The following is a 22,859-nucleotide window of genomic DNA, read 5'->3' as shown; positions in this document are numbered from 1 at the left end:
CTGTTATAATTTAGTTCGCGTTTTCTTCTTCAAATCTTATTTTAAACAGTATAAAAGCTTATTTCTCTTTTCTTAAGGCATATATTTATCACCCATTATTATTTTTTGGAATTATATATTTCGTGAACGATCACAGTTGCCTTTCTCAAAATCCGAACGTTTTTTTTAAATAAATTTAACGGAAAACGTTATTAAATTCACCGAATTGACAATTACTGATGGAAAGCAATAATATTATAACAATTTGTAGCTGAATCTGTGTAAGGTAAAAACATTCATACACAGTGTTTCATGAGTGTAATAAACGAATTAAGGTCGGATATTATCGAACAAAAATGTTTTCTATTCATCAAACAATGTTTCCTCAGCAAAACTCTAAACACTAACTATGTTTTAATTCTGCATCAATCCTGATATGTTCTCTATATTTGTACAAAATCTTCGCATTAAAGATGCGATTACATTATTGAAGCAACCCAATTTCAACACTAAACTAATCCTCGAGATCCTTATAAACTACGTAATTAAGAACTGTAATTTTTTTTAGAAATTATGAACATTTTAAACAACTCATCTCCACTATAATAACAATTATTTCTAACCTGAAAGTAAAAATAGCGTTATTTGCTAATTTTAACTAGATTGTACAAGAAAAATAACAAAATGTGCAAAAAACAATAAATTAATTAAAATAAAATAAACACGTAGTCTTTATTGTCGAATTTTTGTACAAAAAAAAAATATCGAAGAAGAAATGAAATGACAAAAGAAAACAAAGCATCTAACGAGAACCTCGACCTTGTCCAATCTATAAATAATAATATAACAACAATAATATGATAGCAATACAAAATAAATTAATTAAACAACAACAAAAACTAAATAAAATGGCATGCCAATTAGATAACTACAAACTATGAATCCGGGAATCATCTTCTAAACGTTCATTGTTCATGGTAATATAAAATATTATATAATACTGCTGTGAGCAATAATTACAAGGTATAGAAATTATCGAATGAAGTAGCTGAGGTTATAAACGTCTACGTTGTGCTTTTTTAAATATTATCTATATATAATTAATGTATAGTATTACTTTAAATAATCCAAGGCACTAATTATTTTTCGCTTCAAAACAGCACGTTTTGGTTAGTACAGAAAATATTGCATACAAAACAGTCAACTTTAAGTATAAATGCACCTTCAATTGTTTCCTAAGTAATACTCGCGGAATATGACTACTATTCATATGTGCGTTTAATAAATTTAAGCGTGTGAACTAATAAACTTTCAACACGTTTTTAGTAATGTTTGGACTTTGAATTTCTTTTCACCATTGTTTCAATAAATAAATTGACTTAGTCGTTTGACATGTGCGTAAATTAATAAATTTCGAAAAACAATATAGACCTGTTTCATAATTTAATTGAAAACATATACTTCACTCTCTAGTCGTACAACTCTAGCGCATCGTAGTCAATTGGATTAGGATCACGAGGTTTCCTCGAATATTTCAGTCCAAGCTCGTCGGCCACCTTGTCGATCGTCTCCAGTGCATAATCCAATTGTTCCTTTGTGTGTGCAGCCGACAAACAGATTCTGATACGTCCTTGCATCAAGGGAGTGGCCGGATATCCGACGCCGACTGTAGCAACCTTATGCTTGATCAAAGTTCGAACCATCGACCTACAAAAAACAATATTATTATTTCACTCAAGAGATCAATCATATTAACATACGAAATCTTGGAAAACAGGTACACTAAGATTGGTACTACTGGCGAGTCTTCATTCCCGTAGGTGATAACACCGATTTGTGCTAAACGTCGTCGAAAGTACTTGGTATTCCTCGCTAATCGTTCGATACGTTTCTTTCCCTCGTCGGTTCCGTCTTTGCCCATCAGAATTTTAAAAACGGTTATGATTTGAGCGGCCACCGGCGGTGACATTGCCGTCGCATACTTCGATGCACAGCTGTGCTTCCTTATGTGCGATATTAAACTTCTACTGCCAGCAATATATCCGCCAGCCGATCCAAAGCTTTTAGTGAAGGTACCCATCAGAATATCAATATCCTTCGGGTTGCAACCGTAGTAATCGACGACGCCGCGTCCGCATTTACCCATCGCCCCAACACTATGCGCTTCATCCAAATACAAATACGCTTTGTATTTCTTCTTCAATTCTATAATTTCCGGTAGACGAACGACCGTCCCTTCCATACTATAAACACCTTCAACGACAATCAAAATCTTTTTCCACGGCGTGTGCGTCTTGCATTTCGGCTGACCGTACACGATTGCTTCTTGCAATCTCTTTTCCAAATGATCAACGTCTAAAAATGCAATGAACATAAGTTACTTATATAAATCATTATTCAAACTATTTACCATTATGATGGAACACTTTCACCGTGGCACCGGACATTCTAATCCCCAATATAAGTGAAGCGTGATTCTTTTCATCGCTGATCACCAAACAGCCTGGGCTTAAAATGACTGGTATATTTAGGGCGTTCGTGGCGAATCCCATCCCGAAAGTAATAGCATCCTCGGTGCCCAAAAACTCAGCAGTTAATTGTTCCAGTTCTACGTGCAGATCGCACGTGCCGTATTTCTGTCGACTTGAACATGTCGAAACGCCGTATTTCTCAATCGACTCGACAGCCGCATCAGCGCAGGGCCCTTCACTTTCCGCGAAACCCAAATAATTATATGAACCTAAATTTAAACACTTGGTTTTCTCCCCAGTAAACCTTAAATTTAAAATTAACAAAATATTGTTTTTTTTTTTCAAAAGTAAATCCAATTTAACATACTTAAAAGTCCATCCATAATCCTCTGAAACGCGGTTTTTTAAAACCAATTCAGCTCCTGGTACACTGCAGATTGGATAATTCCAGCAGTCCTTGATCCTTCTATACAAGTACAGAGAGTAGAATGTTACGAATTTATTGTATAACGGTGGATATCCTTCGCGGTTGGTCTCTTTAGCTACTTTCGGCGGAAACAACGTTTGACTCAAATATCCCAGAAACATCAAAATGTAAAAACCTAACAAAATTACAACATTATAAACTTTTCATTTATTAGTCGATAGTAAAATTAATTACCTAAATGTGTTAAAAATATGGTCACGATGCTGGGTATCTCGAACGACTCCTTTGCAGTCCTGTTCTTTGGTTTGCTGGTCTCTGGTTCAGTATTAGTCGAATTCATCTTCATAAAAAATAAAAAATAAATGTCCAGTAAATATTTCTGACCCATTTTTATATTTTCAATATATACACATAGCCGTAGTATTCATCAATCAATAAAATCAACTAGGAATTACGCCCAATGACCTTTTAATATCACACACAACGTACAACTCGAATAGCTCAATTGGACAGCGCCAGTAAAAATAGAAACTATTAATTTTGTATGCCGTCGTCGAAGCACACGTCTAAACAATCTACATTTTATATTTGTTGGATTGCACTAATTGTTAAATAGAATATGACTTTTCTTTTCATTCACACACAAATTGAAAAATTGTAAAACGACTCAAACATTAGACGACATGTGAATTGCGATAACAATAAGAAGGTTTCTATTAACAGCGCCATGACATGTATACAAGAAAAATATTTGACTAAGAGCAATTGAATTCAGATGATCTTTATTTAAAATTAAACTTGGCAAGTGGAGGTGTTAATAATTTACAATAAAAAAGAAATGTCACGGCACATACTTTTTCAATTCATCATTCGAGGAACGTTTTATTTTGATATCGTTGATGCATTCGCATCGTTAAATACACATACTTATGAGTAGTTTAATTTGTTTCGTAAACCAATTACAAGTCTGTATAGTTTGCATTCCTTACCGAGATGTGGGCTTATCTCGTGTTCCTCGAATCCCACTCTCTCCAAATTATTTAAGATTGCATTTGCACTTATATAGAATTGACTACAGTTGTTTTATTTGACATGATGAATTGTTCTAACTTTATTTTATAGTTTAAATATATTTATCTTACCGGAATATGTCCATTTAGGCCATTCTTCTTTGGGCAAGTTATTTTGCCATTTTTCTGAAAAAAAAGAAAAAAATATTTGCAATAAGATATTAAAAATGATACAACTTGAAATTTAATGATTAATAAGTAGATTAACTTAATCCAATTTAAGTAATAACAAAAATCATAAATTATACAACGATGGAAGTGCAAATGGGCACTTTTTCCAGTTATTGTAAATAACATAGGACGATATAAAATATGTACGTTAGACATTCCAGATAGTGATATTTATATAGTTCTGATAAACAACTTGACAGCATTGCTGAAATATATTTTATTCGTTTTCGTATTATTGTTATTATATAATTATTATTAGTACGAAATATATAAAAGTAAACATTCAATAATATTGCAAAAAAAAACTTTTTTAATATGATTACTGTACGAAAACATACGGCCGATTGATAATTAATTAAATTTGCAATTAAAAGTTTTGTTGTTGTTATTGTATATAGATAAAATAACATCAATGTGTGTATACTAAAAATGATTCAATTAAAATTATAGTATTTATTGAAATGAATTATTTATATATTTATTTAAATGAAATTGTGTAAAATTGCTTAAAATGATATTAAATTGCGAATATTTAAGTTAAATTGAAATTAGTATGTAAATATTGTACAATTTAGTAAATAACTATTTTCAAACATATTTTAATATATGTTCAGATTGAGTTATTTTTCCACAAAATAGTAACATTATTATATTTTAAAAAAAAAAGTCATTTAGCATGCATATTTTTTCTTAAATCCATATAATTCCGGGCGATACATTGAAAACACGTTTCGATAATTCGTCGGGACCTCGAAATTAATGTTGCTGCTGCCGTAATAATCTCGTGTGACTCAAATGTCACGCTTGTAACATTCAAAACTAATTGATAATTGATTAGATAAATAAAAAAAATATGATAAATAAATAAGAAAATTCAAGTCATTTTGGGAAAAAAAAAACATATTTCTTAAGAATTGTCGCTACTTTCTAAAAAAATCAGTATTCCAATTAAACATCGGTACTATTTTTTTATAACAATTTGCCATAATAAACGCAAGAAGATGATTATATTCCATTTTAAAACTTGTTTAATTCGCGCCATAAAATGTTATTAAAGAAATACCAAATATTTATACTGTGGAAAGGTACAAGTTATTCAGAATATTATAGATACCAGAAAGCAGGTGTATTTATATAAGATTGTGATGTTAACAATGAGTTTCTTGCAAATAATTTGTGAATAGTTGAAATGCAGAAGAAAAATAAACTTTTTCTATCAACTTTGGTAGAAATGTAAGCGTTTAAACGCTTGTTGAGAATCCAATTAAGTTTCTTCAATATTTGAAACGTGCGTCAAATATGAAGATTTTCTTAATCTTATTGTATGAAATTCTCTATAAAGATTAAGTATCAATGTTTCTGTGGTGTATATTTTATTATAAGTAAAATAATACAATTTGATATGTGCTGAAATGGAAAATAATCGAGACACTTTTTGCGTATATAATGAATTTTGTAGTTCTTGAACAAATATATACGCGTCTCAGATTACACACACACACTTGAAATTTGCACAGTTGGCAAAATGCGGTAAATAAATTTAAATTTCACTTCGCTCAGAAGCATTACATTTTAGGTTAAGTCATAAACCTCAGACTGCTGCTTTTAGGTAACAGGAAACGTGCGTTTCGGAATACGAAAACACCGTAGCAAATACAAACACAGTACGGGTCTGGGTGTGCTGTTCATTTCAATCGGTGGATTAATAAAAAACCGCTTGCGCTTCTTCCCAATTGGGGGGTTTATTTACGTGTACTTGTGCACTTACTATGTATCCATTCGTAAGTGCTTGAGTGAAAGCCTCTTTAGTTTTGAAATCCTCGTATTTCACCCCATTAGCCAAGTCCAATTCGCTCTGTTGTTGGTGTTCATCACCACCGCCCCATTCCGACGTTCTCGTCGCCATCTCTCCGTGCAAATCTTGACTGAAACCACCACCAAACAGACACCGGACGGCGGCGCCCAGCAGACCGATCCAAACTAAAAAAAATACACTGTTTGGTGTACCGTTCCGTTGGGTTTGTTCTCTCTGGTATCGTGTGTATACGCCGGTATGCGCTAACTGTCAATACGCGTGCGTGTTGGCGCAAACCGACATAATACAACGTCAAACACGGATTCAGAGCCTCCCGAACTAATTAATTTCAAGATTAAATGCAACAACAATTGTTGCAGTATTAACTAATATAAATGTATGTACTAATATTAGTGCTACAGTAACCGACAAGTTGCAATAAATCTGATAATATACTTTGCAAATACGTTAACACTTGCTACTGATATAAGTTTTTCAAGTAAACATATGAAAAAGGAAATATAAAATAATACTATTTATTTTGATAATTATACTTTCCAAAATGTATGAATATTTATTAGGTCAGTAAAAATGCAAAGTTTTTGACTGTTATCAAAATCATCACGTTGGCGCAAACCGACATAATACAACGTCAAACACGGAATTCAGAGCCTCCCAAACTAATTAATTTCAAGATTAAATGTAACAACAATTGTTGCAGTATTAACTAATATAAATGTATGTACTAATATTAGTGCTACAGTAACCGACAATTTGCAATAAATCCGATAATATACTTTGCAAATACGTTAACAAATTATAGGATAAAATTGCTACCCATATAAGTTTTTCAAGTGAATATATGAAAAAGGAAATATAAAATAATACTATTTATTTTGATAATTATACTTTCCAAAATGTATGAATATTTATTAGGTCAGTAAAAATGCAAAGTTTTTGACTGTTACCAAAATCATCACGTTGGCGCAAACCGTCATAATACAACGTCAAACACGGATTCAGAGCCTCCCAAACTAATTAATTTCAAGATTAAATGCAACAACAATTGTTGCAGTATTAACTAATATAAATGTATGTACTAATATTAGTGCTTCAGTAACCGACAATTTGCAATAAATCCGATAATATACTTTGCAAATACGTTAATAAATTACAGGATAAAATTGCTACCGATTTAAGTTTTTCAAGTAAATATACGAAAAAGGAAATATAAAATAATACTATTTATTTTAATAATTATACTTTCCTAAATTTACGAACATTTATTAGGTCAGTAAAGTTGCAAAGTTTTTGACTGTGACCAAAATCATCACGTTTATCAGATTTGTAGTTTTACATGATGAATCAGAACAATTAATTGAATATATTATAGACCAGAGTTTCTTAACCCAACATATTTATTTGTAGTTGACTTAATTGCTAAGAATATTTCACCAGTTCTTCACTTTGACACAAGTTGAGAGCCTAATTTTGGGTTTCAATCCATAAGTTGTAGAAAAGCTAACATATTTCACAAATATATGAAGAAACTTTATTCCAATTGGATGTATAGACGCGTTAACAACATTTTCACAGTTCTAATATATTTAAAATAATTATTTTAAAAAGGTATTTCGAAAAGAGAAATTCTTCCATTCTGACATGTACAATGTGTTGTGTAAGCATCAAATTAGTGTATCATAAATCCGAGTTGATAAGGCCACACTCTGTGTCATCGGTTTTATTTCATTAAAAGCTGAATACACATCGCATGAGCTCATTTCATATTTAGCGTACACGTGGTTCATGCGCATCTTCGTGAAGTATGTAAAAATATTTGCCCGATATTCGCTGATAAGGACTCCTCTAATGGAATAAAGCTTTCCCATCCTTAATTTGACGTCCACACATCCACACCTAGTCCATTTACTATTTTTCATTAAAAAATAATTTGTAAAAGCAATATTTCTTTGTTTGGAAATGTTATTGTTAAATGTCTAATTATTTCGAACTTAAATATTTATGTTGTTATTAAAAGTTAATTAGTAATTTTAAATAGAGTTCAAATAACAGATGTTGTTTTAAATAAATTGATTACCAGTATTAATATTTGCTTTGTCCCTAAATTGAACGAAAGGGATATTGAAGTGTTTTGTTTAGTTAACAAACGTTAGTTAGTAATTATGATGTTAAAGTTAATTAAATTAATGTTAGTAACATTGTCAACTGTTTGAAATATTACAGACAATAATTTGATAGATATTGCTTCAAGTTTAAAATGGTATTAAACTATGTTATGGTTGAGTTTTGTGGTGCCATCTGGTATTAAGATATACTAAAGGCAAGATGGTTTCTTCTTTAGTTGTGTAATAACCAGTAGGTTCGTGGCGATCGTTTGGATTTACCAGAATAGAATTGTTCTTTTCGTACAGTGAGTCATCAAGATTTTAAATAAAGTTTGTGCTACGCCGTGGGGCGAGTGTTGTCCAATAGAATTGCGCTCTGAAATCCCCACCACTTTTGCAAAGCATCTGCAGGAAATAAAAACATTGGCTGACAGATGACAGTTTGGTGCCGGTGCCGGTAAAACGTGTTAAAAATTCCCAGTGTATATTCCTTGTACAAGTAACGAAATAATTTATAATATGGAAGCTAAAGATTTATTGATGGAGAAGGAAGGAGGTATGAAGAGGGAAATGGATTCTGTGGACGATTTTGAGCATTTGGAGAGGATCTCCCCCGTGAATGCACGTGACATAGAAGGGATAATCAATAAAGGGGTGGCGACCGCCTCCGATGCAGCAAACGACATTGCCGACGTTCTATCCACCTTCGATCCTCTCCAAACGCAAGAAGTCTCTCCGAAAATGGACTCCAACTTATTAGAAATGGGCGACGCATTCCCAGATCGCAAAGAAGCTGACGCTAAGTTGGACAAGTTCCTCAACGAGATGTCCACCTACAATAATCCAACACCACCCAAAAAGGACGACAATCAAGATCTGATCTTGAGCAGCCAGAACTTCATGGATCATGAACGGCAGCAGCCAATGCACCTGGTGCACGACGATCTCCTGGAACACTATTCAGATAGTGATCCCGAGGATGATTTCAAGCATGCCGAATCTGATGACTTCCGTAAGAGCCAAGAGCTCCCCGAAATCTCCTCCAAGGACACGTTCAAAGACTTCGTGGACTTGGAACCACCGAAACAGAAAGAGCCCGAGCAAGAACCCGTTAAAACCAAAGAACCGGAACCAATTCAAGTTGAAGAACCTAAGCAAGAGGTAATAACGAAAATCGAACCAACTAAGGTTGAACCACCCAAAATCGAACCACCGAAAGTCGAACCTCCCAAAGTTGAACCACCCAAAGTCGAACCACCCAAAGCTGAACCACCCAAAATCGAGCAACCTAAAATCGAAGAGAAGCCTGTTGAGCAAGAACCCCCGAAACCCGAACCGATTGTCGAGAAACCGAAAACCGAAGCGCAGAAGATTCAAAGCAAGAAGGATGTCATTGAGGCTGAGGCTATGTTCTGTAAAATGGGACTGGGTGAGTACGATGATTCATTACAATTACGCAACAGCACGGAGGGGAAATAAATTACCTTCGTTCTGTTTGCGAAATTATACACGCAACGTGCTATAATACCGTTCAAATTACTGTGTATTTTTTGATGGAAATTATGATTCATCAGTACCTCAAACTATGAATCACATTGTTTATCTATGTAATCAAATTCACCAACTCGTTTCAGGTTTAATTAGTTACAATTATTATCTGTGCTAAACGAAGTCACAGTTAGAATATCGTTAACTTTCGAGATCACAGTGAGAATCGATTGCTCAAACATTCCAACCGTCGCCAATGACAAATACTATGGCATCATACACCTATTTATAGATTATTTTTTATGAATTAATATTTCATATTATTCTTGAGTAGGCGACTGACTCAGGCATGTTTGTAAAAGCCCCAATTACCAGGTATTGATTTTAGAGCGAAATTATTCGTTATCATATATATCTAAGTTCAGAGACTTATAAATTTTATAAGAGGCTCAATGGTCTAGGGGTATGATTCTCGCTTTGGGTGCGAGAGGTCCCGGGTTCAAATCCCGGTTGAGCCCAACTTTTTTGCTTTAAATCAAATTAGCACATCCTGCATGCTATCAACAGTCACGATATTTAGTCACATATACAATTATAATAGCTTTTATACACGAAATAATCTTTTAACAAGAGTAAAATATTCAAATTTGTCCCATGGCTAATGTAATTTCGGTGTTTGAAGTGGTTGACTGCGTTTACTTTAGTTGCGTAAAAATGGTTTGCTTGAAGAGTGGTCAATGACACCTTTGCGACTGGAGTAAATATTCCAGGCAAAATGAGATATAACGAGATGAACTCTGAGAAACTAAAATTATAAATTGCGACGTGCGCTCTACCAAGATTCAGTTTAGAAAGTAAAGTTCACGTTTAGAGATATGATTTGATACTAGCTAGAATTGTTGAAGCGTGACCATAATTAATTAAGTGAAATGATGCACAAATAATTCATTATTATATATTTATTTATTATAATTATTGATTACTATCATAGAGTTAACCATGAAACCGTTTCGAAATGAACCAAGTTGAACTACTTGCTCTCGATGGTCATTCAACCTGCTGGTACTTGAGGTTCTTCTAAATTTACGTATACGTATTACATTATTTTTTTTGTTTTTTGTACTAAAATATTCCAGTCATTTAGCCGATTCAATTCTCAGACAAATCTGGAAGCTTTCCAATGCGAGTTTATAATAGCTGAGCAGGAACGTTTGTTCTTTCCTTCTTTTTTTCCGCAAATGTTTTATTTCTGTTCCTTTTAAAATCGATTTAAATTTCGCTGTATATTTTTAAATGTCCTTCGCCCTCGATCCGGAATTTATGTGATTTTCTACTTGCTCTAGCAGATCATTTTTTTTGTGTGTGTGTATACGAATGATAATAGTATTGATTCAACATGGGATTGTAGGGCACATTGTACATATTAATTTTCGTTCTGAAATGGTGATGCCACAGAACAATAGATGGCGATGAAAGCCTCAAAAAGGTAGGTGGTTTTTAATACCTGATAATCTTTTTAGTCTTTAAAGTATACCTTTTTTAATAATGTTCATGTTATTTACTTCTATCATATATTTGATTAAACCGATTTTTGTGAACGTTACTGTTGTACAAAGAATATATTTCCATCATTTCATAAATATTAATAAAGTTAATGCGGGTATTTTATCTGATAAATATTTGCCGAATATATTAATATGATATAATCTGCGCTTTGATTTTCAATATGATGAGAGTTGATAACGCTCACATTTTTTTTGGTAGATTTGTGACCTAGATCGGAGTTTCTCAAACTCTTTGGACCGCACCCAAAATGCACTTAAAAATGTATGTAAAAAAATCAATATTTTGTAGAGCTAACTTCTCTATTTTGTACTTCTATAGATTGTAAAATGTGTTGCCTAGTTTGTAGCTGCATTTCATTTGCATATTCTTATATGTAATAACTTTTTAAAACATGAAATTCATAGAATTAAACATATTAGGACAACCATATTTTTTATATTTTCAATAATCTACCTGAAAATTCCTGAAAGATTGCTGGTATCAGAATTATAATTTATTGTTTAGGATTATCAAGTAACAAGGTTAAAGATTATCTCTATTTGTTCGTATATATCTTTTCCAGCTATATCTTTCATTTAGATGCATTTCTTAATAATTTTGTAGTTCTATGATATTGCTCTTTAATTTCGCAATGGAGTAATTTAATTATATAATAATTTTATACACATAGGTTTGGCCAACATTTCTTTTTCTTTTTTTTAGTTGATATTTGACAGCTTACAAAAGTTAAGCAACGTGTGTCGTGGACAGTCCTTGAATGTATATCCGGGTAACATTTGCCAAGTCGGGATAAATAGAACTTTACTGTAATAGACCGAATCCAACTTGCTAGAGTAATGACTTTTAACACAACGTAAAATTCTGAAAGATCAAACAAACAAACATTATTTTTAATAAGTATAATTGTAATTCTATGAACGAAATTTAACAATTGGAAACTAATATAGGAATGTTTCGAGAACATTAATTTTGATATGAATCATGTCTTTATTTAAATTCCATACTAACAAGTATGACATCACTTTTATTTTATAAAAATGTTGCAATGTTCGTCGATACCTATGAAATAAGGTAATTCCGAATTTTATGAAATAAATGTAATCCAGCTTCTATAAATGATTAAATAATTTATGTCCACCTATGTTCAAAATAACTATTTTTGCGATTCATTGCTCTCACAATCTATTTTCATATGTCGTAATATTAATAATTTATTGCATATAGACATGCTACTGATAGTAGTTTAATGATATTTACAAAATATCTTGGTATTCAACTTTTTGTGTTTTATTTAAATAGTAATTACGTGCAGGCTTCCCGGTTTATTTGAACGCTATCAGTAAAAAAATAATTTTTAGGCTCGTTTATGTGAATATGTGACGTGGCTAAGTATATACTGTGTGTTGTGTGTGAACAAACAATTCAAGAAGCATAGCTGACGACCAGAGCATTATCTGTGGTTGTTAATTGTATGCTTTGGGCCCCTTTCCTTTCTTTGATGGTACATCCCAATTGAGGATGCGTGCGTTAAATGCACCTTGGTTTATACATACATACATATATATATACAGTATATATAAGTGTGTATATATATATATATAATACGGGCTAGAGTGAGGTTGTCGACGGTGTCGTCTTGCTCACTCACGGTCGATATCTGAACGCCTGCCCAGTTATCGTCCCAGAACCATTCCCAGCGCATATCCTCGCACTGACTCGCATTGGCTGCGTGTAAAATTCATTTTAAATTAGTAACAATTACATTGTCGCTGTGCGAAGTGCGTTCGTGTCGTAGTGGTTGTTTTTTCGTTGTTGAATCATGGATACCGTGAAAGATACTGTCAAGGGTGCAGTCGAGGATATCATTGACGATGCCTACGAGAAGGTTTGCAAACTGCAGAAGCCGTCCGATAAGAAATGCCTAGACAGATCACTTCTCTGCGTCATGTTTTCGCCTAGTAAGAAATTTACGTCTAAATCCACTGATTAGTCTAGCAATTAGAAGATGAAACAGATAAAACAAACGCGTTTCCGTTCGTTGCGCATTTAAATCTTGACGTGCAAAAGATACTTGCCATCCATCCATAGTGTCCTTCGATATTCATTTCAAAAACATGGAATTATTGCAATTTAGCATGCAAAGATAAATCAAATAAATGCATACTCTTATCGCTTGTACAAAATGTACGTGTGTATTTTTTCTTTCAGTCGAGCGATGTATTGACTTTTTGAGATTGGTACTTTTCCAGTGGAATTAGTGCAGACGTACTAATGATTGTCAACCTAATTTCAGTCGGTCGTCATCATTGACTGCTAATCACCGTATGCGATGACATGTGATAATTAGTAATTGCGGAGCATCGAATTCACTGTAACAATGATTATTTATGGTATTATTATTAAACGCTAATCGGTTCGACCTTTCAACCTGAAGCCAAGGTCCAACATGTTTCAGATTTAATTCACGTGTAGGATCGCTCTTCATTGAATTGTGTGTCATATAATCAAGTAGTCTTGCGCAACGTTATGTCAAATATACTATGAAATAACAAATCTTAATATTTTACTTATGATATAAATTAATTTACTTGCAATATGAATAATGAACTGAAATTATTCGTTCGTTTAATCTCTTATCCAATTATTGAGAAAAAAAATGTTTCTATTAATAGATTCGGTTACATAAGTCTCAGATAAAATGATTAGATTAAATAGATTACATTATGCTATAAAATATTTTGTAAGGATTTAGTTTGATCGAACAAATTAATGAATTATTGAGAAAATTTAATATTTCTTTCTTTCTAATGAAGCCACATTATTCACCACATTATTGAAACTAATATATTTTTGTCTTGCTATCAAAATAATAGTCATAATTTCATAGTTTTTGAAGACATCAAATTATATTTGCTAATAATTAATCAACAAATATAACTAATTGCACAATTTTCTACAATATTACATTGATAATTGGTAACAATATTTGTATAATGATAGACTATTTTGATGCAATACTATCAAATAGAAAATATTTTCGTTTTGGACACTTATCAATTATTGATTAAAACTATGATAACTCACTGTCTTCATAAGCACAACAAGACAGTCTCAATAATAATTTAATAATACAACTAGAAATAGTTCAAATTTCATATATATTTTTGTAAAAGTTGATATCTGTTATAATTATGCAAGTGATTACTAAAAAAAATGTTTATCTTTATTGTCCCCAATATTATACTTCTGTCAATGATTACGTTTCTTGTGTTAGTTATGATAGCTTGCTTTCTTTTTTTGTAGAATTTAAATGAACACCAGCGAATTTTTCTGTTTCCTTAGTGTTGTGTTACTATGCTGTATCTAATTTCTGCAACAAAGGAAACGAAATACCGAGAAATTCAATCTGCGGAAATACGTGTATGTCGTGTTCCTCGTTGAATCTAAAAATCTACTATTTTTTTGTTGATTCTATTTCTTATCCACTGTATAAAAGCGTATTAGCCTTATGTTGTGACTTGGGGTAGTATTTTATACCTGTTTTAATGTTACCTGGCTTTTCCGAACAATCGGAGGGGCATTTTTTTTTATATCTTTTCGGTTAGGTTTAAAAGAAGTTTCAACGTCATAAGATTTAACAGCAGTCCAGATAATATTGTTGAGCAAAACCTAATTACAAGAATAATGCCTGCTATTAATTGAAAGCTAATACAATTTAATTATAGAAATAAACCTATTAAGTACATTTAACTAATACACTTTTAGCATTTAATTGATGAATAAATATATTGTAGGACACTTTGGTAAATGGTACTTGTCTCTTCTGAACTAGCATTGTATATGTATATATATATTTAGCTTTTAACAAATCTGCACACATTTACTTTTAATTAAATTCGAGATGCACTTTATACTAACTAAACACTTCTTAACTTCCTTTTTGCAGATGCTTGGTTCAACCCAGAAAGGCTGAATCCTAAAGGTGAGTGTACGCTTTTTGGTTTTCTCGAGATGAAAGCGCTTCGCCTGAATTAATACCAGATGCTTTATTCTTAACCGCGTAATTTAATTACTTTGAATGCTGCCGTGCGTTTTGTGCATAATCAATGAATTTTCCACTCCGAAATTTCATGTATTTAATTTGTTGTTATTGCATAAGTGAACGTATATTTAGATGCGTATTATGATCCAGTGTTCACTTTCGCGCCTCAATGTCACCTCGATGCTTCACTTCAAGGTCTTCATACGTCGCAAAGTCCATTGTTAACAATAATTGTACACTTTAATTTTCTTTTTTTTGACCAAATCTTTGCAAGTATACGAAGCAAATATCAAATGCGGAAGCTTCACATTTATTTTTGTAATGTTGTTAACTGTGAACATACTTTTATTATTTCTTTGTAATCGAAAGGCATTCCAACTAATTGTCTCATTTTTATCGTTTATTCTTGTAATTGTATAATTTGAGATGTAAAATCCTATCATTGAACGTACGCAAATCGGAAAACCATTTTTTTTTTGAGTGAATTAAAGGTCGTGGTATTTCCGAATCGAAGCAATAAAGGAAGCCCTTGATGTACGTAAATAAATTTGCGCACATATACAATGACTGTCAATTGTGTGCACGTTGACAAAGTCGTGCACGTCGAGATATCTATCCAACATGGCTAAAGCTTGACGGAGGAACGGACGGATATATCTTTTAATCAATTTAGTAAAGCAGGATTTACGATGTTCCAGATTTTATTCCTCCTTTTCTTTTTATTGTCTGTAATTAAATTAAGTGGACGAGACCGACGCCGAGATCAAACTGCACGCGTAATTGGATCTTTCAATATCATATTGTTACCTTTCAATGCTGCGCAAATAGTCTTCCACTGTTTGATTGGATTCCTTTCCGGATTACAGTCGAGTAATAGGAGAGTGCTTTTGCGAAAATTGATTTTTTTAAAGGTTTCTTTTGCCGTGCAATAGAGAGCTTGTGTGTCGTGGGATTCATTTTGGTCGGTCACGAACTTTGCATGACGTTCCATATTAGAAAAACAATTTTTTTTTTATTATAAAATAAGTGAACTTAATGATTGGATCATGCCGAGGTTCGCAATTCGAAAATATTGCTGAATTTTCTTTGCATCAAGGCACTTTTGAAATATTGACCTCAATAATCTGCAATACCAGAAAAAAAATAAGCGTTTTCTAATCGAATCGATGATTGTTGTATTGGCAATTCAAACTTTTGTCTTTATTTGAATACAAATATTAATTATCTTATTGCTATACTTTCCAATTTTGTTATTGTTGCATAATGCGTGCAGTAAAAATATTTAGTCATCTATGTCTTCTTGGAAGTGTGGGTGTATGTGAGAGACGGAGTAAAAGAGAGTTTGGGGAGTAAACATGAGGGGTTTCTATTGATCTTATGGTTGGTGGCATGCGCGGCGACCCGAATTTGTTGCGGGGGTCCCGACGATGCAGCTGCCGCCGTCGCGGCGCTGTTTGTGCCGTACGTGTACAGAGGGCCGTCTCTTTTACGTTGATCAGTTAGGTTTGCGACGTTGGAGAGGCAGGGTTGTTTGTGTAGTACCGGAGGGCCAAGAGTGGTTGTTTCAAATTTAGAATCTCGAAGAGTGACAGTGTGTGTGTGTGACTGAGAGTGTCAGAAAGAGAAAGAGAAAAGACCATCATCGTTGGTAGTCTGCCAGAAAGCGGTCTGTACGAGCTCCCCTTCAGCCAGGCATTCGAAACTCGACGCCGTCTTTGACCACACCGATAAAAACGACAGGATGAATCTTTTCGAGCTTTTGCGACGAGACGAATGTAAGTGCACGTCGACGATTGATTGATTGATTCATTGAATACGGTTTGCCAAAATCGCATTTCGTTGCGATCTTGTTGCCGCTTCGTTTGTTTTCTTCCCTTATCGATCCCTCCACGGATGAGCGCAATATTCGCGGACTCTGCTGATCCGAATTCTATTTCCGTGTGGAAGTTATGTAAAAAGTTTTGGCTCCAAATCATTTTCTTTTCCGTCACCCTTTGTTATGTCACCACGCCTCATTCTTAAGCACACCTTGAACTACTTAAACGCCGCCACCCCTGATCCTAGTATCTAACAAAACACTAATCGAACTAAAAGCTTCGTCAAGATGGAAGAGCTGTCAACTCTATCCGTATTCTCGTATACTTACACATTATACCGCTTCATTTTAATTGCCATTAAATTTTATCTTTGATTTCATCAACAATTATATTGGATTGAAACGTATGCGCACAATATATAATCAATAACCAAATTATTTATTTACATTTTTGATTTTATATGTCTTTTGTAGATTAAGTTAAAAGAAGACAATCAAAACTAACCGAAAAGATTGACATATTACAGGAAATACTACATTTGTTTTTTTTTTAAATGTTTATATATAATGATAGTCAATAAATCAATTAATTAATAATATATTTTAGCTAAAAGTATTAATTACTCAATTAAATTATCATTATTTTCCGCATAAAATTGGTATTGACTCATTTCTGACATTTAAGTGAATCACTTTGCGCTTGGCTCTCGCCCCACGTTATTGATTAACCTTTCAGCTACGCTTCCAAAATTGATATTTTGTTTACTACCCTTTATTATACATATGTATATTAACAAATCTTTCATAAAGTTATCAATTAAATTATTAATTAACAAAATCCATTAAAATTATTATTATTTTGTTATTTGATTTGATTTTCATGTTAATATATATACTGTTTATAGTTAATTCTGAAATATAAACTGAAATATATAAAATTAACTTGTATGTGTATGATTCGGCACATCCAAGTGTATAATTCAATTGAACATCAACCCCTCGTCCAGATGTTCATTTTTCATATGTATATAATTGGTGTAGCCAATTATCTGCACGTTGAAGATGGGGTTGTATCATCCGGCTTGTTTTGTTTATTTTTGTATACTGCTATTAGATCCAACAGAAATGCTTCCAATGAATGATTACAATACGTATGGTTCAAATTTGGTTGAGTTCGTTAATATTTTAACTAAGTGATAATAGGAAGATCATTAGTTTCGGTATCCTGGTTCATCAAATAGAGAGTGGGCTGCTGCATAGGCCTGCCTGGTAGCTTCGTCACGAACCGGGGACGAGGTCTTAAAAATACTACAGTTATGAAATTAACTTTCGGTGTCCGTCGCGAGGTTTATATTTAAAATTGGCCGCATGCACGCCTCTCGGAAATCTACAACATTTCACACACACGCACAAACATCAGCAGCACAAAGATCTACATTATTACCTTTTTGTTTCGTTTTCGCTCCACGTTTAGCTTAATTTATTTGGAACGCATTCAAAATACCCTGTCGCACATACACATCTCTTCCGAAATATTTGAACTCGTCGAGTTTATTAAACTGTACACGAGTCAGTTGTGTTGCCTACATACGACTCGCGAAGGCTATGGTCAATATTCAATTCCTAGTTTCTTCAGCAATATTTCAAATCCGAATACAAATTACAATTAAACGTTGTAATTGATATTATTTGGTAACTTGGGACAAATAGTTTAACGTACTTGCATCAATGAATATATGTGAGGTATAGCTGCGTTATGTAGCAGCGTAGCGTATTGATTATATGAAATTTGTTGTACGTTGTTTATTCCTGAATATTAAAACTTTGTGAGTGAATATTAGGATTTTGCATCTGATATTTGTGTGAATGCAAAAACGTTGAACTCATTTTTCTTTTATATATTGAGCTATAACGGTAAACCTATAATCTAGGTTTAAATAATTCATTGAAATGAAAGATACATATCGATTTTTTTTTGTTAATAATAGATCTGTTTGTCAGCAAATAATGGCAGGGAGAATTTACATGAATTATCAATAGTAGTCGCGGTTGCCACGCAATGTATAATAATAACTTCCGGAAACTGTAGTGGTGCGATGTACTTCCGCTAGGCGTTCCTAATTTGCGAACAGTAGTTTGGTAAATATTTCATTTGGAGTCCCGATCAATAAGCCGTTTCCTCTATTTATGTAACATTCGAGTTTATAAGCCTGTGGTAAGCGAAGAGAAGCCAACTAATCCTGTTTAGTTGTTGTGTTACTTCCATTGCACATGCACTACAAATTGGTTACAATTTATCATTTTGATAGTTGGAGTCTACGCCTTTTTATTGATGTTGTTGTTGCTCAACTCCAAATATTAGGGCAATAAACTGTAATTGATAACATATGTTATTTCTATAGGGATTTATTATAAGTTAATATCGATTATCGCAAAGTTACACGTTGACATCCAGATTGCTAGCTTGCATCTGCCACGGTGTCGACGTTTTGCATCGCGTTGGCTTTCCCAACACATCCACGCGGTAACTGTTCCCGTCCTTCTCCAACATCCAGACTCATACGGCAGCCCTGATAAAGAGACGAGGAGGTACCCTGCATACCGTGAAAGCAGCACACGTGTGTGCTGCTGCCGCCTGTATATGTAGTGTGTAGCTGGTATACCGTTCTCTCGCGTTCATTCCGTCGGCGACGTGGTAAGGTGTCTTACGTATCGCACGCACTCCTCAAGTTGTAGTTATAGTGTGCACCTGCTTTTCACACATCCAAAATGGTCAGGAAACAGTTTTACAACCAAAGAAATCAAGAGCCTTTGCCAGAAAGGGGACCTGGTAAGACTGCCTGCGTGTTTTCATCTTATTTCGTGTGAAAGATTCGAGACGCGGGTGAACGAACATATGGTCGGTCGGGACGTTTTGAATCGCGTTCAGGCATACATACCACCGTTCAATGGATACTGGATAGCCTTTGTGTGATGCTTTGTTCGGAGAAGCAGGTAGTTTTTACTTGTTTCCCACAAGCTACTATAAAACTTGGAAATCGTAAAATAACGACTCGACAGAGTTATACTGTTACAATTAGAAATGGAATGGTTAACATAAGTGATAAAATAATTCTTATCATGTTTTTGTTACTACAAAATACGCAAATAAGGTTTTATTCCTAAAGGAATTTATTGTTTTCCATAACTCTAAAGATAATTTGATTCAGCTGTAGAAAGTTTTTTTTTTATTACGTCTTCAATGATACTTTCGATAATACTTTCTTATGTAAATATAACGTAATAGAATTTATATTTAATTATGTAAAGTAATATATTCATAACAACTTGCCATTCACTGATTTTACTACGTTTAAGAGTTATTACTATTGTAGTATTTTTTTAATTGTTTCTAGCTGTGAATGAACGAAATAATAATGTAAAAGTAATCATAACGGTGATTACAAATTTCAATTTATGTTTGTCTGCATTAAACGAGACTTACCCAACACTAATTAGTTTACTTGTTGCAAAGAATAATATTTATTTACAACGTTTCGTTAAGAAACATTAATTAATCAAAAACGCTTGAAGGTTATCACATTGGCGGATTTTGGTCGCGATAAAGCTGACAAATAAAAATATTGTGTACGTATAACAAAAAGAGCGAACTGCAACGCTTTGCATTTTACTTAGTCCAATCGGCTGGAATTTACTGGAAGTCATATATTTTAGCATACGTGCATGTTGATTTTTTTTTGTTAAATTAGTATTTCTATATTCGATTATGTGCATCATTGTTCTATTCTTAGGTATGGCAAGCGAACGTAAGTTCAGGTCCATGGGCGAGTGCAGAAAAAGAAAGTTGATTTTGGAAATGGGAACAACGGAGTCGGCAAGAAATTTGTAGATGGTTGTAAATTAGCATCGAATGAAACGGTTCTTCTTTGTCGTGTTATTTTGCTCCGATTAGCTTTTAATTAGCGCCCATTCAATTTCCTCCGGGTATGGGCTGATACGTGAAGCAGTTTATAATTTCAAGTCTGAAGAATGTTAAGGATAATAAAACGAGGGAAGTTGTTGGAATTTTGTTTATTTTAAAATTAAATAAACATACGAAATGGATTCTGGATCTTATGAAGATTTTTTATTGCACTTACTATTAAAATGGTTTTTATTTCGATCTGGATTAATCTTGTAATTTTCATGGATCGTGGTTGTTCGCAGTCACGGTTGCGCGATATGGGTTTCGTGTCTGTCCACGAGAGTGGAAAAATAAAAGGAAGATTGCAAAGGGAGATGAGGAAATGTAACATCAGTATCTTTTATCCTTCGAGTCTATAATTTCAGGCTGCGTAATGCTATACCATGATGGGGTGTTGATGTTGAGAGAGAGTGAGAATTCGCCATTCGGTGTTCGATCGTGGACTGCGCAAGTTGGCACTAGAGTCACGGTTAAAATAAACTTCTCGCGGAATCTCGAGACGCAGAAAAAAAAGAAGACATATTCATTTATTTATATTGCATTCAAAATGGACGTTTTCGGTTTCTATTATTGCCTTAGTTTCATTTGCCTTCTGCGCGTTGAAAGTACTGTTGTTCACTAAAATTTGTCGTGTGAATTATCATATCATTAAAATTTGTGATTTTATTTTGCAGTGGAGAGTCTCATCTACTGGAGGGACCCGAAGAAGTCCGGCCCAATCTTTGGAGGAGTGCTTCTGATCCTTTTGAGTCTTAAATTCTTCTCGCTCATCAGCGTCGTGGCCTACGTCTCTCTCCTTGGACTTGCCGCCACTATTTCTTTCCGTATCTACAAGAACATCGTCCAAGCTGTGCAAAAGACCGGCGATGGACACCCATTCAAGTACGTAGATCTTTTTTAAACTATTTTTCAAAGAAATTGTTACAACGTTCGTTACCTTCTAGGGATTACTTGGAAACTGATGTAGCTTTGCCGCAACAAAAGGTCGAGGAGGTTACGAAGGTAGCTGTGACCCACTTGAACGCTACCATCGTGGAACTGCGCCGATTATTCTTGGTCGAAGACCTCGTCGATTCCATCAAGTTCGCCGTGCTGCTCTGGTGCTTCACGTACTTGGGCGCTTGGTTCAACGGCATCACTTTAATCATTCTCGGTAAAGCTTAGAATCATCACGATCTTCATCATCACCAATTAATTAAATATATTCAATATTCTTTTACAGCTTGGGTCGCTCTCTTCTCTCTTCCCAAGGTATACGAAACCAACAAGACACAGATCGATGCTAACCTTGACATTGTCAGATCTAAGCTGGCGGAAATTACCTCCAAGTACGTAACACACCAACCCAAATAAACGATCATTACTAATTCTATTACATTTTAGGGTAAAAGCTGCAGTGCCAATCGGCAAGAAATCCGAAGAAAAGAAGGAATAAGATTTTTTTTTTCAAATATTATTATTAATGTATCTTTCGTATCATCAGATGGAACCTTCAAAAAAAAAAACACTCTACGAAACTAAATGTTGCAGCATGTTTACTTTGGTTCCAGATTCCATCCCAAGTATGAAACATACACACTCCTTAAAACAAAACAAAAAAAAAAGTCGTAATATTCACACCTTATAAGAAAATAGCCCTCTGTCATATTTGAATTCCTTAAATTTTGTACATACATCTAATAATGTTTTAAATTCTGCCTATCTCCCATCTGGAAACAAATCTTATTTTTATGTTTTTATCATTTCTTTTTATAACAAACAAAAAAAAAAAACCAACAAATATTTGTGTAATACGTAAACAATGAGGAAACGCAATGTTTTCATCAAACTTATGTGTTACAGATACAATCTTATTTATAATGATTAAATATATTTAAACCTTTTTGTTTTCTTTTTAGTTTCTTATTATTATTATTTTCGTTGCATTATATGTGTGTGAGTGGT

At 33.6% G+C, this 22,859-nt stretch overlaps 2 protein-coding genes and 1 non-coding gene across 9 annotated transcripts; 2 read left to right on the top strand and 1 right to left on the bottom strand.

The window, feature by feature from the left end:
* Positions 1 to 707: 707 nt before the first annotated feature.
* LOC108559425 (serine palmitoyltransferase 2-like) lies at positions 708 to 6,211 on the bottom strand. Its single transcript, XM_017916715.1, has 7 exons — positions 5,887 to 6,211; positions 4,020 to 4,073; positions 3,112 to 3,217; positions 2,818 to 3,052; positions 2,390 to 2,754; positions 1,740 to 2,334; positions 708 to 1,686 (listed from the first exon to the last, which is right to left on the bottom strand). Exons 1-7 carry the CDS (start codon positions 6,022 to 6,024, stop codon positions 1,449 to 1,451), a joined length of 1,731 nt encoding a protein of 576 aa, XP_017772204.1. The 5' UTR covers positions 6,025 to 6,211; the 3' UTR covers positions 708 to 1,448.
* Positions 6,212 to 8,469: 2,258 nt separating this feature from the next.
* On the top strand, positions 8,470 to 22,655 carry LOC108559413 (reticulon-1-A). Of its 7 annotated transcripts, none has more exons than XM_017916691.1 (6): positions 8,470 to 9,468; positions 15,040 to 15,075; positions 21,590 to 21,797; positions 21,860 to 22,068; positions 22,138 to 22,243; positions 22,299 to 22,655. In XM_017916691.1, exons 1-6 carry the CDS (start codon positions 8,559 to 8,561, stop codon positions 22,348 to 22,350), a joined length of 1,521 nt encoding a protein of 506 aa, XP_017772180.1. In that variant the 5' UTR covers positions 8,470 to 8,558; the 3' UTR covers positions 22,351 to 22,655. The 7 variants fall into 7 exon arrangements, with proteins under 7 accessions (XP_017772180.1, XP_017772181.1, XP_017772183.1 ...); XM_017916694.1 differs by lacking the exon at positions 8,470 to 9,468 and adding an exon at positions 12,774 to 13,051; XM_017916692.1 differs by lacking the exon at positions 15,040 to 15,075.
* Positions 9,974 to 10,045, top strand: Trnap-ugg. Its single transcript has one exon. It is a non-coding gene; the product is annotated as a tRNA-Pro (tRNA).
* Positions 22,656 to 22,859: the final 204 nt, after the last annotated feature.

This window comes from Nicrophorus vespilloides, unplaced genomic scaffold (genome assembly GCF_001412225.1).
Source record: "Nicrophorus vespilloides isolate i.1.1-1 unplaced genomic scaffold, Nicve_v1.0, whole genome shotgun sequence".
NCBI lineage: Eukaryota > Metazoa > Arthropoda > Insecta > Coleoptera > Silphidae > Nicrophorus > Nicrophorus vespilloides.
Note: the sequence above shows the minus strand (reverse complement) of the source record. Positions and strands in the feature narration are given on the sequence as shown.

Excerpts from the sequence above, each read along its gene's own strand:
- LOC108559413 (XM_017916691.1), top strand. The coding sequence starts at position 8,559 with ATGGAAGCTAAAGATTTATTGATGGAGAAGGAAGGAGGTATGAAGAGG. Across the intron at positions 21,798-21,859 it reads GGCGATGGACACCCATTCAA|GGATTACTTGGAAACTGATG; the intron begins GTACGTAGATCT and ends GTTACCTTCTAG. Across the intron at positions 22,244-22,298 it reads CTGGCGGAAATTACCTCCAA|GGTAAAAGCTGCAGTGCCAA; the intron begins GTACGTAACACA and ends ATTACATTTTAG.
- LOC108559425 (XM_017916715.1), bottom strand. The coding sequence starts at position 6,024 with ATGGCGACGAGAACGTCGGAATGGGGCGGTGGTGATGAACACCAACAA. Across the intron at positions 3,053-3,111 it reads CATATTTTTAACACATTTAG|GTTTTTACATTTTGATGTTT; the intron begins GTAATTAATTTT and ends TAATTTTGTTAG. Across the intron at positions 2,335-2,389 it reads GAAAGTGTTCCATCATAATG|ACGTTGATCATTTGGAAAAG; the intron begins GTAAATAGTTTG and ends TTGCATTTTTAG.